General features: G+C 40.9%; 1 protein-coding gene across 2 annotated transcripts in view; it reads left to right on the plus strand.

Moving 5' to 3' along the window:
- Positions 1–2,100: 2,100 nt before the first annotated feature.
- The window catches only part of DDX46 (DEAD-box helicase 46), a 70,891-nt gene continuing 56,885 nt past the window's right edge, over positions 2,101–16,106 (plus strand). For both annotated transcript variants that reach the window (XM_006927606.5, XM_003980775.5), the window contains exons 1-4: positions 2,101–2,266; positions 6,382–6,567; positions 9,383–9,526; positions 15,102–15,198. In XM_006927606.5, the coding sequence (XP_006927668.1) occupies positions 2,250–2,266; positions 6,382–6,567; positions 9,383–9,526; positions 15,102–15,198 (444 nt within the window). In that variant the 5' untranslated portion in view covers positions 2,101–2,249. The remainder of the gene's footprint in view (positions 2,267–6,381; positions 6,568–9,382; positions 9,527–15,101; positions 15,199–16,106) is intronic.

Below are 16,106 nucleotides of genomic sequence, written 5' to 3' on the forward strand. Positions count from 1 at the left end.
CCCTATCTCTCAGACAACCTCTACTTCTCCCTTGAACTCTACACTCATGTATCCCCTAATGTGGCCATTACCTCCTGGATGTCTAGTAGGCATCTCCAACATGTTACTGTAGCAGATCACTGATTTCCTCTCCTTCCCCTGCCAAATCTGCTTCAATGCCTTTCTTGTTTCTGTAAGTTCACCACGACCCACAGTAGTTCTGTTCAAAACCCGAGAGTCCTCTTTTTTTTAAATTTTTATTTTGAGAGAGGAGGGGAGGAGAGAATCCCAAGCAGGTTCCATGTTCTTGCAGAGCCCATCATGGGACTCCATCCAAGTGTGAGATCATGACCTGAGCCGGTATCAAGAGTTGGACACTTAACCGACTGAGCCACCTAGGCACCTCCTGAAAGTCCTCTTTATGCCTTCCTTTCCCTCACAGTTCACGTCCACTTTATCAGTTAGTGTTTGGAGAGCTGCCTCAAATACATCCAGGATCTGACCCCTTCTCAGGGTTTCCATGTTTAAGTCACTAGTGGTTTTCTGTTTTTCCTAGACTTAAACCCACACTTGTTACCCACATACAAGCAATGTAGAGTGGCTGGAATACCTGCTGAAACCAAGAGTCGGATGCTTAATGGACTGAGCCACCCAGGTGCACCTAAATATGCAAGTTTAAAGTTTACAGTTCCGGGGTGCTTGGGTGGCTCAGTCGGTCGTGTCTGCTTCTGATCTCACAGTTCATGACTTGGAGCCCCACATCAAGCTCTCCGCTGTCAATGTGGAGCCCTGCTTCAGATCCTCTGTCTTCCTCTCTCTGCCCTTCCCTGTGTGCGCTCTCTCTTAAAAATAAAATAAAATAAGGGTGGCTGGGTGGCTCAGTTGGTTAAGCACCTGACTCTTGATTTTGGCTCAAGTCATGATCTCAGGTTTGTGGGACTGAGTCCCCTGTTGGGCTCTGCACTGGCAGTGTGGAGCCTGCTTGGGATTCTCTGTCTCTTTCTGCTCCTCCTGCACTGGCACTGTCTCTGTCTCTCTCAAAATAAATAAACTTCAAAATAAAATAAAAAATAAGGTTTACAGTTCAATGAGTTTTGACAAATGTATACATCCATGCGTCAACAGCCACAGTCACAATCTAGAATTTTTCTGTCATCTTTAGGTATAAGAAAGTAGAAAAGTAAAGAGGCACGTAAACTATAAGAGCCTCTCTCCAACTTTAGCATTACAGCTTTCTGCTAAAACAGTGCTTATGCTAGCTAGGTGAGTCATTCTCAACCTTGAGCGTGCTTCAGAATCACTAAAGAAGCTCAAAAATGCACAAGAAGCACTCTAGACCAATTAAATCAGAATTTAGGTATGGTATTCATGCATCCACGTATTTTTTTTTTTTTTTAAGATTTTATTTTTAAGTAATCTCTATGCCCAATATGGGCTCCAACTCACAACCTGGAGATCAAGAGCCACATGCTCCACCCAGTGAGCCAGCCAGGTGCCCCATTCATGTATTTTTTTTTAAAACTTCCAAGCTCAGGCGATATTGAGAACCACTATAATCTTACAAATAGATTTTTAGCTCTCATCCTCTTCTCCACCAACTTAATTCCTCAGTCTTCACATCTTACTTCAAAGGTCACATCTTCAGGGATCTCTTTTTGAACCCCTCTCCTTTGCTGTAATCTCTTTCTTATATCTACTTGTGGTTTTAGTTATGTCTGTATCCACTATATTGTAAGCTCCTCGGATCTAGGACATACAGCACGCATAACAATACATACAAATGAATGTATAAATGAATCTGTGAATGGAGATGTTTGTACCATCACTTAGCGCAGGTTAAGAGGGACGGCAGTACAAGTCCTGGGACAACTGGGGGATGCCTATGGCGTCTCGGTGGCCCTTGCAGGAAAGACCCTCCCAGGGCCTGCAAAACCAAGGAGACTTCTTTACCTCACGAACTTTCCGAGGCTTGCAGGGAAAACCCGGCAAAGGACGCGTCTTGCGGCGCGGCCAGCGTTGTGCGGCCTCCAGCCGAAAGGAGTCGCTGTGGAGAGATAGCAGCTTCCGGCCCGCTTTTCCCTTCTCTCTGCCACCGGCGCCAGCACGTCCTGTTTTCGTTGGCTGCTCTCGGATGGCTGCCACCGCTGGAGCTGCTGCTGTCTCTTAGTGCTGCTCCTCGCTCGGCTGGCTGAGGGCGGCGCGGCCTCTTCTTTTGTCCGGTTACCCTGCGCATTGTCCCGAAGGGTGCCGCTTTTCCCGCGGCCGGCAGCATGGGCCGGGAGTCACGGTGAGGCGGCGCGCTGAGAGGGCGAGCGGGCGGGCGGTTTCCTTGAAGTGGGGTAAAGAGGCGGGAGTTGAGGTGCCAGCGGGGCCAGGCCTGACCCCGGGCGGCCCCACGTGCGGCCAGCGCTGACCTCGGCCACTAGAGGGGCTGGGGGACCCCGGCCGAGGCAGTGGCTGTATTTGGGGCGGTGACGGCCACGGGGTTCCCAGCACTGCCTTCGCCGGTTCCATCCCCTGGAGTGGGACCACCCCTCCAGGGCGTCAGTGATTGGGCACCACATCCCGCCATTTCCATGGAGCCCACCGTGATCGGTCTGGCAGCAGTGATCCCAGTTGAATTTCTTGCAGTTCGCATTTGCCACGTTTGCTTGGCGCCTGTTGCTGCCTATTTTAGTTCTTTGTGTGGTATTTTCCCAAGTCAGTTGAAAGGAGCGTGGAGACCAATATTTTTACATCACCTACAACATTGTACATGACTAGGCTTTTAGTGGGCTACGGTAATTGTTGCATGGAGATTTGTTTTGCAGATAGATTTCATATTTCTTTGTTACGTGTTTTTCTGTCCTTTTAAAGCTGTGCATTGGGAGGTCTTACTAGAATTAGGATATCTCTTCAAAACTTTAGATTGTTACCTGGTTTGGGACCTTGAGGTTTTTATCTCAGCGATGAGTATTTATTTGCTTTGTATTTAGCAGTTACTAAAAGATCCTTTTTATCTGGGATAAAAATAATAGTTTATTTTTTGTTAAAATTGTTTAATGTTTATTCATTTTTTGAGAGACAGAGTGCAAGTGGGGGAGGGGCCTAGAGGGAGGGAGACACAGAACTCAAAGCAGGCTCCAGGCTCTGAACTGTCAGCACAGAGCCCAACTGCGTGGCTGGAACTCATGAACTGTGAGATGATGACCTGAACTGAAGTTGGAGGCTTAACTGACTGAGCCACCCAGTTGACCCTTAATAGTTTATTGACATATAATTAACATTCAGGGAAATAGACAACGCTTAAGGGTAGAGCTTGCTGAAATTTAGCAAATCCATAAACTGTGGAAACATCACCCGGATAAAGATAAAGAATATTTCTACATCTGCACAAAATTCCTGGGGCGTCTTTTAAATCTTCTTGAAGGCATTGGCTGTTCATTTGGCTACCCAGAGCAGAAACCTGCAAGTGTACTTATTTGATTCATTTTTCTCTCTTAACTGTCTCAACCCAATACGATTCTATATCCTCTCTCCATTCCTGCTCTCTATGACTTAATTCAGACCTAATTATTTAGTGCTCAGACTGCTACACTTGCCTCAAATTGATTATTTTCCTGTGATCTTGCCCTTCTAATAGATTCCTCACACTGCAGCCAGAGTGAGATTATGTCATTCCTCTCTTTTTGTCTGTTTTGGTTCTTTCAAGATGAAGTCACACTCTTCAGCCCGCCTTCAGGGCCCTTCACAATTAAGTCTCTTCCAGCCCTTTAGCCTTCTTCCCTGGCTTGTTTTCTAGGTTAGTTTAGGGACTGATGAAAGGTTCAGAGATGGGAAGATCAGGTGTTAGAGAAATAAGTGAAGAGCCCAGTTTGCCTGCATATGTAGGTGTCATGAAAGGTTGAAGAAAAGTGGTAGGAGGTAGGTTCTGAAATGGAGTTGGGTCCAGAATGTGGGTGGATAGTAGATTTAGTTTCGAAGTTAAGATTTTAATTGAGAGCCTTTGAAGATTTTAAGAAATGAGTGTGTATGTTTATAATGTGGTCAGAATTCTGCTTTATGAAGATTACCTTAGCAGCAATGAGTAAAACAGATTTAAGGGAAAAGAGGGTAGAAGCAAGAAGATTTCTAAAGGTCTTCTAAAATGCCGTAACTACATAACTTTGATATGGAGTCATGACAGAACTCTGAGGAGGTGATAAAATTGAAAAGAATCACAGAGGTGAAATTGGTGATATTTGGTGTTTTATTGGTTGTGTAGAATGAGATATTGAAGATAATTGATACTTTGAGCCTACTGACTGAAAATTGGGATGACAAATAGTTTGGGGAGGGAAAGGCAGTAAGTTTGAGTTTCTAGGGGCACCTGGGTGGCTCAGTCAGTTAAGCGTCCAACTTCAGCTCAGGTCATGATGATCTCAATGGTCTGTGGGTTCGAACCCTGCATCGGGCTCTGTGCTGACAGCTCAGAGCCTGGAGCCTACTTACGATTTTGTGTCTCCCCCTCTCTCTGAGCATCCCCTGCTCATGCTATCTGTCTGTCTCTCTCAAAAATAAATAAACATTAAAAAATAAGCTTGGGTTTCTACACATTTAATTTCACGTGCTTAAAGGATAATGAGGTATACTCATTCCCTAGCCATCTTATCCACGTTTATTGCTTTAAGTAGCCTTTGTACACTGATGTCTCCCTTGGTGAACCCTGGACTCATATTTTCAACTACCTCCTCTACATCTCCATGTGAATGCCTAATATCCTGATTTCCCACTCTCCCCCCACATCTACTCCTCCTCAAGCTTCCTATCTTAGTACGCAGCAACTTTGTCTTTCTGCTTGGTCCGCGCAAGTATCTCAGCAACACTCGTGACTTCTCCCTTGCTGTCCCACTTGACATTGAATTAGTCCTTAAATACAATCAGCTCTAGCTCCATGATATCTACATTTTGACCCTTCCTATGGCAACTCTGAACCTGACATTCTGATCCATGCCACTACTCTCTTACTTGGGTGATTGCTATAGCATTCTACCTGTTTTCCTTGCTTCTGCACTTGGCTTCCTTCAGTTTGTTCTCCCCTCAGCAGCCAAATTTTTTTTTTTTTAAGTTTATTTATTTTGAGAGGGCATGCACATATGCATTCGTTGGGGAGGGGCAGAGAGAGAGGGAGAGAGCATCCTAAGCAGTCTCCGTGCTATTGGTGCAGAGCCTGATGTGGGGCTCTAACCCAGGAATCATGAAGTCATGACCTGAGCTGAAATCAAGAGTCGGATGCGTAGCCAACTGAGCCACCCAGGTACCTCCAGACTAATGCTTTAAAAACTGAGGTAACGTTGCTCCTGTGCTTAAAATTTTCCGGTAACCTCAACTTACTCAGATCTATAAGGCTCTACAAATCTGTGCATGTTTGGCTGCGCTACGGTATCTCTGACCTCATTTCATGGTACTCTTTCTTGGTCATTCGGCCCTAGCCCCATCTGCCTTCCTTGCTGTTCCTTGGACACACCAGTCAAGCTTTGTCTTCAGGGTCTTTGCACTTGTGGTGCCTGAAAAGTTTCTCCCCGATATATCTACACGGTTCTTTTTACTTTTCTCAAACTTCTGAAATGTCTCTTAGCACATTTTTCTCTAGTCACCTAGTGTAAAATAGCAAACCTCCTACCTCCCATCCTCTCTTTCATCTACTCTAATCTGTTTTTCTCCATAGCACCACGTGATGGTGATGTATTGTTTATTTTTTTCTTTACTTAACTGTTTTTTTTTTTTTTTTTTTTTTTTTTTTTTTTTTTTTACCAGAATGCAAGTTGCTTGGGACCCAGAGGCAGGAGTTTGATCTGTTCTTTTTACTGTCCTTGTTTCCCTTTTAAGATAGTTGTTTTTTCCCTCTCTACATGGACTATAAATGAAGGAATCATTACTTCCCTCTGGTTTTAAGAATTGTAGGGGTTCCTGGCTGGCTCAGTGAGAAGAGCATGTGATTCTTGATCTCAGGGTTGTGATTTCAAGCCCCATGTTGGTTGTGGAGATTACTTAAATAAATACACTTAAAAAAAAAAGAGTTTATGTGTACAAAGTCCTTTCATTGTTGGGGCGCCTGGTTGGCTCAGTCGGTTGAGCGTCCGACTTCGGCTCACGTCATGATCTCGCGGTCTGTGAGTTCGAGCCCCACGTCGGGCTCTTTGCTGACAGCTCGGAGCCTGGAACCGGCTTCGGATTCTGTGTCTCCCTCTCTTTCTGCCCCTCCCCACTCATGCTCTGTCTCTCTCTCTCTCTCTGTCAAAAATAAATAAACATTAAAAAAATTTAAAAAAAAAGTCCTTTCATTGTTTAATTTGTGTGCTGAGATATATTGGGAAAATGTGATTAAATAAAATATACAAGCTAACTGCGTTTCCTAAACTTAATCTTGACCTTACTTTCTAGCCATTATCGGAAGCGGTCAGCATCAAGGGGGCGCTCTGGAAGTCGATCTAGAAGTCGCTCACCTGACAAAAGAAGTAAACGTGGAGATGACAGGCGGTCTAGAAGCAGAGATAGAGATAGAAGGAGAGAGAGGTCTCGTAGCAGGGATAAAAGAAGATCTCGGTCAAGAGACCGGAAGCGCCTGAGGTAAGAATTTAAAGATTCACGATAAATTGGTCTCTGTCAGCTAAATTCAGCTTCTTCAAAAGTGTGACTTGGACTGGATTTTAGTGGCCCCTTTTTAGGCACTCTGTTTTAACTCCAGCTTGTTTGATTAGGTCAAGAAGTGATTTGCCTGGAACAAAGACTTTCAAACAGTATTTTAAGTTTGGAAACGTTTGGCTCTATTTCCTGTAATCCAAAGAGAACCAAATAAATAAAAATTAAGAAAGAAAGGGTGAGCAGTGCCCAGCTGGGATTAGTGGGTAGAGCATACAATTCTTGATTGCTGGTTTATGAGTTTTACCCTTATGTTGGGTGTGGAGCCTACTTAAAAACCAAAACCAAAACCAAACCAAAGAGAACCTTCAGAGCCCCCTGAGGGAGGTTTTAAAAGCCAGTAAAAGATAAGGTAATATGCTGTCAAGGGGGTTCTGTTCTAATTCTGTCCCAAGAATGCTGACCACTGTGTTCAGAGCAGCCACTAAAGCTGATAGGAGAAGGAAAAAGGACAGAGCTACCCAAGCCCTACTTGCTGTTTGTCACTTTAAAAAAAAAAAATTAAAAAAAAAAAAAAAATTTTTTTTTTAACATTTATTTATTTTTGAGACAGAGAGAGACACAGCATGAACGGGGGAGGGGCAGAGAGAGGGAGACACAGAATCGGAAGCAGGCTCCAGGCTCTGAGCTGTCAGCCCAGAGCCCGACGCGGGGCTCGAACTCGCGGACCGCGAGATCGTGACCTGAGCTGAAGTCGGACGCTTTAACCGACTGCGCCACCCAGGTACCCCTTTTTTTTTTTTTTTTAAATAAAAAAAAAACAATTTTAAGGATTTGTATTTTTAAGTAATCCCTACACCCATTGTGGGGCTCAAACTTACCCAAAATCATGAGTTCATTGCTCTACTGACTGAGCCATCCAGGCGCTCCCGTTTGACACAATTTTTAAAAACCATTTTATTTTTTATTTTTTATTTTTTATTTTTTATTTTTTTTATTTTTATTTAAAAAAAATTTTTTTTAACGTTTATTTATTTTTGAGACAGAGAGAGACAGAGCACGAATGGGGGAGGGTCAGAGAGAGAGGGAGACACAGAATCTGAAACAGGCTTCAGGCTCTGAGCAGTCAGCACAGAGCCCGACGCGGGGCTCGAACTCACGGACCGCAAGATCGTGACCTGAGCCGAAGTTGGACGCTCAACCGACTGAGCCACCCAGGTGCCCCTTAAAAACCATTTTAGATTTAAACGAAAGAACACCCTAATTTTTATTTTACGTGCTTGCATTTTCCTAGGCACGAATCAAGCAGCTATAACCTTCCTAGAGGTGAAAGACATTGTCTTTAAATAAAAATCTTCGCCACACCAAAAAAAATTTCTGATAAGTTTTTTATTAAAACAGGAAAGAAGACAGGGTTGTATAGGTGTTATGAACTAATCACAGAAAAAAAACCCTATTTTTTTCCAAACATTAGAAGGAGAACTAGCAAAGGTACTCAGGGAGAATATTCATCCTTTAGAATGCATATGGTGCAATTTCTTCAGTTTTGTATTATGTGGTCCCAGGAACAGTTTCATATAATTCAGTCAAGTATGTGTTAAGTGAAATTGATTACTTAAGATAATGTCTTTAACTTTTGAGAGTGAATCACGAGGTTTTAGGGGCACCTGGGTGGCTCTGTCAGTTAAGCGTCCAACTTTGGCTGGGGTCATGATTTCACAGTTCATGAGTTTGAACCCTGCATAGGGCTCTCTGCTGTCAGTGCCGAGCCTGCTTCGGATCCTCTGTCTCCCTCTCTCTCTGCCCCTCCCTGACTTGTGCTTTTTTTTCTTGCTCTTTCAAAAATAAATAAACTTAAAATAAAAAAAAAGAATCATGAGGTTTTAGAGCAAGAAGGATTTTGAGATTATGTAAGTAAAGTCTCCATATCATATAGATAAGGAAACTGAGCCACAGAGTTGATCTGCCATATGTCATGTGACTGCCAGCTCTAGAATAGAAATTTTTGTTTCCTACTCTTCATGTCTGTGATCTTCCCATAGCCCCATTGTGCCTATCCTTATACTTAGGTTTTGGCTGATTTTGGGTTTTAGATTTTCTACTATAGGCCGTAGATTTCAAAAAGCTATTATGACAGATTTGCTGTTTTTCAACAAATATCATTTTGGAATTAGTATCAGTTTTTTGTTGACCATTTGTAAGAATTGGCTTTACTTGTTCCACGTTTATTTACTAAAGTTTATTTATTTATTTTGAGAGAGAGAACCAGCAGGGGAGGGGAAGGGAGAAAGAATTGAAAGCAGGCTCCATGCTGTCATGCTGTCAGTGCAGAGCCCATTGAGGGACTTGAACTCATTAATCCAGATACCATGACCTGAGCCCAAACCAAGAGTCAGACTCTTAACAAACTGAGCTACCTAGGCGCCCTACTTGTTCCCTATCTACCTATTTATTTTTTAAATTTATTTATTTTGAGAGAGAGAAAGAGAGAGCTGGGGAGGGGCAGAGAGAGAGGGAGAGAGAATCCTAAGCACGCTCCACACTGTCAGTGCAGAATCTGATGTGGGGCTTGAACTCACCAACTGTGAGATCATGACCTGAGCCAAAACCAAGAGGCAGACGCTTAACCAACTGAACCACCTAGGTGCCCCAATTGTTCCCTATTTATATCTGATTTGATGGTTAATTGAAATCTCAGCCTTTAGTAATGGTAATAATTAAGAAGCTCTTTCAACATGGCACAGAAACATTATCTGAAAGAATCTCTAATTGGTCATAGAATGAATGGAAAGTGTCCTTTCAGGCGTTCCAGAAGTAGAGAGAGAGATCGAAGTCGAGAGCGAAGAAGATCTCGAAGTCGAGACAGGAGACGCTCCAGGAGTAGAAGCCGAGGCCGGCGATCCAGATCCTCAAGTCCTGGCAATAAAAGCAAGAAAGCTGAGAATAGGTAATGTTATCATTGGACTGTATCTGTCTTGCAGGTTGGGAACTGACTCTTCACTATTCCTTTTCTCTCTTTCTTTTTTTTTTTTTTCCACTGATTTTGGCTGCTATGATGAACTATTGGTTGAATTTTAATAGGTTATAAAGCTTGTAAATTATTGGAAAATACTAGATTCGGTTGGTTTTAACACTCAATACATTGTTCTCTTTAATGTCTACTTTTAATAGGAATATATTATATAAACCTCTTCCTAGGAACTCTGGTTTTCTTTTGAGGTATGTTTTTAACATTTTTAACATTGATTTGACAGATAACTTTTTTTTTAACGTTTATTTTTGAGAGAGAGAGAGAGAGAGAGAGCGGGAGCAGAAGGGGGGGAAGAGAGAGTGGGAGAGAGAGAATCTTAAGCAGGCTCTGTGCTAACAGCTCAGGACCTGATATGGGGCTCAAACTCATGAACCTTGAGATTGTGACCTGAGCTGAAATCAAGAGTCAGATGGTTAACTGACTGAGCCACCCAAGCATCCCATTTGACAGTTTTTAAATCATGACATGTATTACTGAATTGCTGTTCAGGATGGGTGTGAACTTTGCTTGTGTTAAGTTAAATATACATGTTTCCTTAAGATGCCAGTACCATTCAATTTTGAGTTATTGGTTATGTCTTTTAGACATAATATGTTTACTTTTTTATCCGTGTCATTTATGTTTATTCTTTATATTTCTCTTGTCAATGGTTCATTCTTTTCCTGTTTGTAAAAGTGGTGTCAAAGGATAGTCAATACATGAATTTGTGTCTGTTTTCTGTACCTTCTCCATATTAGTCGTGAGGATTTTTTTCCTGTCATTAATTTTGTTAGTTTTATTTTACTGAGGTCCATATAATAATGTCCATTAGGACTATTTTAAGTTAAAATATAAATTTGGAAAAGTGAATGAAGTATAAATATGCAGTTTATTAAGTAATTATAAAGCAATACTCATGTAAACACCACTAAGGTTTAGAAATACAACATTGTCAGTATCTCCAGAAGCCATCCATGTCTGTTCTCTAACCTAGCTCTTTACTACCCTAGATAAAACCATTTCTGACTTTTGTACTAGTAACTTCTTTCTATTTATTTATCATCTGTGTTTGCATCTGGAAAAAGAATAGTTTAGATTTGTATGTTTTTTTAACTTTACCTGAATGAATCACATATTCTTTTGTATCTGTGTTGGTGATTGTTTGAGACTCATCTGTGTTACATATAACAGTAGGTCGTTTTCATTGCTGAATACTATTCTGCGGCATAAATGTACCACTATATATCCGTTTTACTGAGGTACGTGTTTGGGTTGTTTTAACTTTTAGTTGCTTGTGAATGTTTTTTTTTTAAAGTTTATTACATTTATTTTGGGGAGAGAGAGAGAAAGAGAGCAAGTGAGGGAGGGGTGGAGAGAGAGGGAGACACAGAAGGAATCTGAAGCAGGCTCCAGTCTCTAAGCTGTCAGCACAGAGCCCGATCTGGGGCTCGAACTTGTGGACTGTGAGATCATGACCTGAGCTGAAGTTAGATGCTCAACTGACTGAACCACCCAGGTGCCCTGTGAACATTTGTATGTATGTTTCCTAGTGTACATGTGCATGAGTTTCCCTAGTCTGTATATACGAATGAATTACATGGCCATAGAATTAACATAGCTTCAAAAAAAAAAAAAAAAAGAATTAACATACCTTCATTTTTACTAGGTGATCCCAAATGCTTTCCAGAGGGGTTATACTAATTATACTCCCACAAACATTATGATAATTGTGTTGTCTCATACCCTTCCTAGTATTTGGTATTGTCAGTCCTTCTAATTTTTGCTAACTGGTTAGATATGTTATACCAATATCATTGTGGTTTTAATTTGTATTTCTCTACCCGTGAGGTTGAACATCTTTTCATATGTTTGCTTGTCATTCGAATTTCTTCTTTTCTGAAGTATGTTAAAAATCTTTTTGCTTATTTTCCTGTTGGGTTGTTTCTTTAAAAATTGATTCATAGGAAGTTTTTGTTGTTATTTTTAAATATCCTGAATGGTTGTTTACTGTCATTTTTATGAATGGCAAATATATTCTCTTACTCTGTAGTTTGTCTTTTCACTCTGCAATGATACTTTTGATGAACAGAGACTTAAGAAAGAAGAAACATTTCTCGATTCATTTTGTGTATTGAGAAGAATGTAGATATTAAAACCTGACAAGGGCAGTGTGAGAAAATTATAGGCTATACTCATTCTAAACATAAATATTATATCAAATCCAACCATATGTAAAAAAAAATAATTATGACTTAGTTGGATTTATTCCAGAAATAGAAGATTAGTTTAACATTAGAAAATTTATCATTGTAATACTTTATATTAGTAAGAGCCAAAGTGAAAATTCTTAGTTATTTAAGTAGATTCAGAAAAGTGTTTTTTGTGTTTTCTTAAAATTTTTAAAAAAATCTTTATTTTTTTAGTTTACATCCACATTAGCATGTAGTGCAACAATGCTTTTAGGAGTAGATTCCTTAATGCCCCTTACCCATTTAGCCCATCCCCTCTCCCATAGCCCCTCTAGTAACCTTTTGTTTGTTCTCTATATTTAAGAGTCTCTTATGTTTTTGCCCCTTATGTTCATCTAGAGTCCTCATATGAGTGAAGTCATATGATAGTTGTCTTTCTGTAATTTCGCTTAGCATAATACCCTCTAGTTCCATGCACGTAGTTGCAAATGGCAAGATGTCATTCTTTTTGGTTGCCGAGTAATACTCCATTGTATAGATATACCACATCTTCTTTATCCATTCATCCATCCATGGACATCTGGGCTCTTTCCATACTTTGGCTATTGTCGATAGTGCTGCTATAAACATTGGGGTGCATGTGCCCCTTCGAAACAGCACACCTGTATCTCTTGGATACATACCTAGTAGTGCAATTGCTAGGTTGTAGGGTAGTTCTAATTTTAATTTTTTGAGCAAACTCCATACTGTTTTCCAGAGTGGCTGCATCAGCTTGCATTGCCACCAACAATGCAAAGAGATCCTCTTTCTCCTCATCCTCGCCAACATCTGTTGTTGCCTGAGTTGTTGATGTTAGCCATTCTGACAGGTGTGAGGTGGTATCTCATTGTGGTTTTGATTTGTATTTCCCTAACGATGAGTGATGTTGAGCATTTTTTCACGTGTCGGTTGGCCATCTGGATGTCTTCTTTGGAGAAGTGTCTATTCATGTCTTTTGCCCATTTCTTCACTCGATTATTTGTTTTTTGGGTGTTGAGTTTGAGAAGTTCTTTACGGATTTTGGATACTAACCCTTTATCTAATAATGTTGTTTGCAAGTATCTTTTCCCATTCTGTCGGTTGCCTTTTCGTCTTGCTGATTGTTTCCTTTGTGGTGTAGGAGCTTTTTATTTTGATGAGGTCCCAATAGTTCATGTTTGCTTTTGTGTCCCTTGCCTCCAGAGATATGTTGAGTAAGAAGTTGCTGAGGCCGAGGTCAAAGAGGTTTTGCCTGCTTTCTCCTCGAGGATTTTGATGGCTTCCTGCCTTACATTTAGGTCTTTCATTCATTTTGAGTTTATTTTCGTGTATGGTGTAAGAAAGTGGTCCAGGTTCATTTTTCTGCATGTCGCTGTCCAGTTTTCCCAGCACCACTTGCTGAAGAGACTGACTTTATTCCAATGGATATTCTTTCCTGCTTTGTCAAAGATGAGTTGGCCATACATTTGTGGGTCCATTTCTGGGTTCTCTATTCTGTTCCATTGATCTGAGTGTCTGTTCTTGTGCCAGTACCATACTGTCTTGATGATTACAGCTTTCTAATACAGCCTAAAGTCCAGGACTGTTATGCCTCCTGCTTTGGTTTTCTTTTTGAAGATTGTTGTTGCTATTTAGGGTCTTTTCTGGTTCTTAGCATACATGGATAGAAAAGTATTTGACAAACTGATTGAAAAATTAGAAATGCAATGGCATAAACAATCTTTTTTTTTTTAATTTTTATTATTTTTGAGAGACAGAGAGACAGAACATGAATGGGGGAGGAGCAGAGAGAGAGGGGGACACAGAATCCAAAGCAGGCTCCAGGCTCTGTGCTATATCAGCACAGAGCCCGACGCGCACAAACTGTGAGATCATGCATGACCTTAGGCAAAGTTGAATGCTCAACTGACTGAGCCACCCAGCTGCCCCTCTAATGTACTTTTTTTTTTACTTTTTTTTTTTTTTAACGTTTATTTATTTTTGAGACAGAGACAGAGCATGAACAGGGGAGGGTCAGAGAGAGGGAGACACAGAATCTGAAACAGGCTCCAGGCTCTGAGCTGTCAGCACAGAGCCCGACGCGGGGCTCAAACTCACTGACCGTGAAATCATGACCTGAGTTGAAGTCGGCCGCTTAACAGACTGAGCCACCACGCGCCCCTCTAATGTACTTTTAAAAGCATCAATTATAAGGCGTGTAAAAGTAGACTGAAATGATTGCATTAAAATAAGAAATTTTGTTCATTATAAGATATCATACATAGGGGAAAATGCACGTCTATTGGGGTTTTAAACATTATTACATACCAAATTATCTTGTAGAATATTAATGTTTTGGTATATTTCTTTGTGTGTCAAATTTTACCTCCTATTTAAATTTTGTAATTATTTTTATGTGATATGTCCACTTTTTCTTGGGCAAATTGCCAAATATTTAATAATTAATGATATTTGTTGCTACTTATAGGATTAAGTTTTCGTTATATTTCCAGGATGTTTATTAACGTAATATGAAAGTGAAATTGACTCTCAGAAGTTAAATGTAAAATGCAGGTCGGGGCACCTGGGTGGCTCAGTCATTTAAGCATCTGACTCTTGATTTCATCTGAGGTCATGATCTCGTGGGTTCGGTTCGTGGGTTTGAGCCCTGCATCAGGCTCCATGCTGTCAGTGTGGATCCTGCTTGGGATTCTCTCTTCCTCTCTCTCTGCTCCTCCCACACTCATGCTGCCTCTGTTTCTCTCAAAATAAATAAATAAACTTTAAAAAAAAAAGTAAAATGCAGGTCTTTACAAATATTTTAAGGGGTGTGTGGGTGGCTCAGTTCAGTTGAGCGTCCCACTTCAGCTCAGGTCATGATGTTTCAGTTTGTCAGTTCAAGCCCCGCATCGGGCTTTGTGCTGAGAGCTCAGCACGTGGAGCCTGCTTTAGATTCTGTGGCTTCCTCTCTTTCTGACCCTCCCCTGCTCACACTCTGTCTCTGTTTCTCTCAAAAATAAAAATTATAAAAAATTTGGGGCGCCTGGGTGGCGCAGTCGGTTAAGCGTCCGACTTCAGCCAGGTCACGATCTTGCAGTCCGTGAGTTCGAGCCCCGCGTCAGGCTCTGGGCTGATGGCTCGGAGCCTGGAGCCTGTTTCCGATTCTGTGTGTCCCTCTCTCTCTGCCCCTCCCCCGTTCATGCTCTGTCTCTCTCTGTCCCAAAAATAAATAAAAAACGTTGAAAAAAAAATTAAAAAAAAAATTTTTAAATGTGAATGTTTCTGAATACAAATAGATGATGTTTCTTTTTTTCTTTTTTTTGTAGGTCTAGGTCCAAAGAGAAAACGGATAGTGGGGAAAGTTCTAAAGAGAAGAAAAAAGACAAAGATGACAAGGAGGATGAAAAAGAAAAAGATGCTGGTGTATGTTTACTAACAAATAATTGTATAATATCAAGCTTGTTTCTGTAATCACAGATTGTTGTTTTTTTTATTGCTATGTATTTTGAACTTTAAAAAAAAATGTTTATTTATTCATTTTTAAATGTTTATTTTTGAGAGCTAGAGAGAGCACGAACAAGGAAGGGGCATAGAGAAAGGGAGAAACAGAATCCAAAGCAGGCTCCAGGTCCTGAGCTTTCAGTATAGAACCTGATATCGGGCTTGAACTCACAACTGCCATACCATGACCTGAGGTGAAATCAAGAGTTGGTCGTTTAACTGACTGAGCCACCCAGGTGTCTCTGGATAAAGCCTTTACAAAGGCTGTTTCTAGGAAACTTAAACATAAAGGCTAAACACAAAAGCTGGTTGTTTTTTTGTTTTTAAATATATTTTTAATGTTTTTTGTTTCTTTTGTGGGGTGGGCAGAGGGGCATAGAGAGAGAATGAGTAGAGAATCCCAAACACTCTCTGCATTGTCAGCATGGAGCCTGAGGCATGGCTGGATCTCTTGAACCTGTGAAATCATGACCTGAGCCAAAATCAGGAGTTGGACGCTTAACCAACTGAGTCACCCAGGTGCCCCCTACGACCAAAGCTTTTTAATCATGTTGATACATAGCTTTCCCTTACTCATTAATTTCTAATAGAAAATTTCTTTTTCATGGTGGCAGTTTAAGAGGAGTTTAGAGGATTTGAAGTTGACAATAACTGACAACTAGGGAATTTTGCGTGTTTATTTGTCTAGTTTCTAGTTGAGGAAGAAAGTGAATTCCTGTGTATTTTGCTGTAATGAAAAAGAGATTAGATTATGGTTTTTGAAGTCTGTCTGCTTTCTTAGTTGAAGATGCTTTTTCTTATGAATTCATTTTGCTGGTGTATTTGTGGAT

The sequence above is a fragment of the Felis catus genome, chromosome A1 (genome assembly GCF_018350175.1).
Source record: "Felis catus isolate Fca126 chromosome A1, F.catus_Fca126_mat1.0, whole genome shotgun sequence".
Classification (NCBI taxonomy): Eukaryota; Metazoa; Chordata; class Mammalia; order Carnivora; family Felidae; genus Felis; species Felis catus.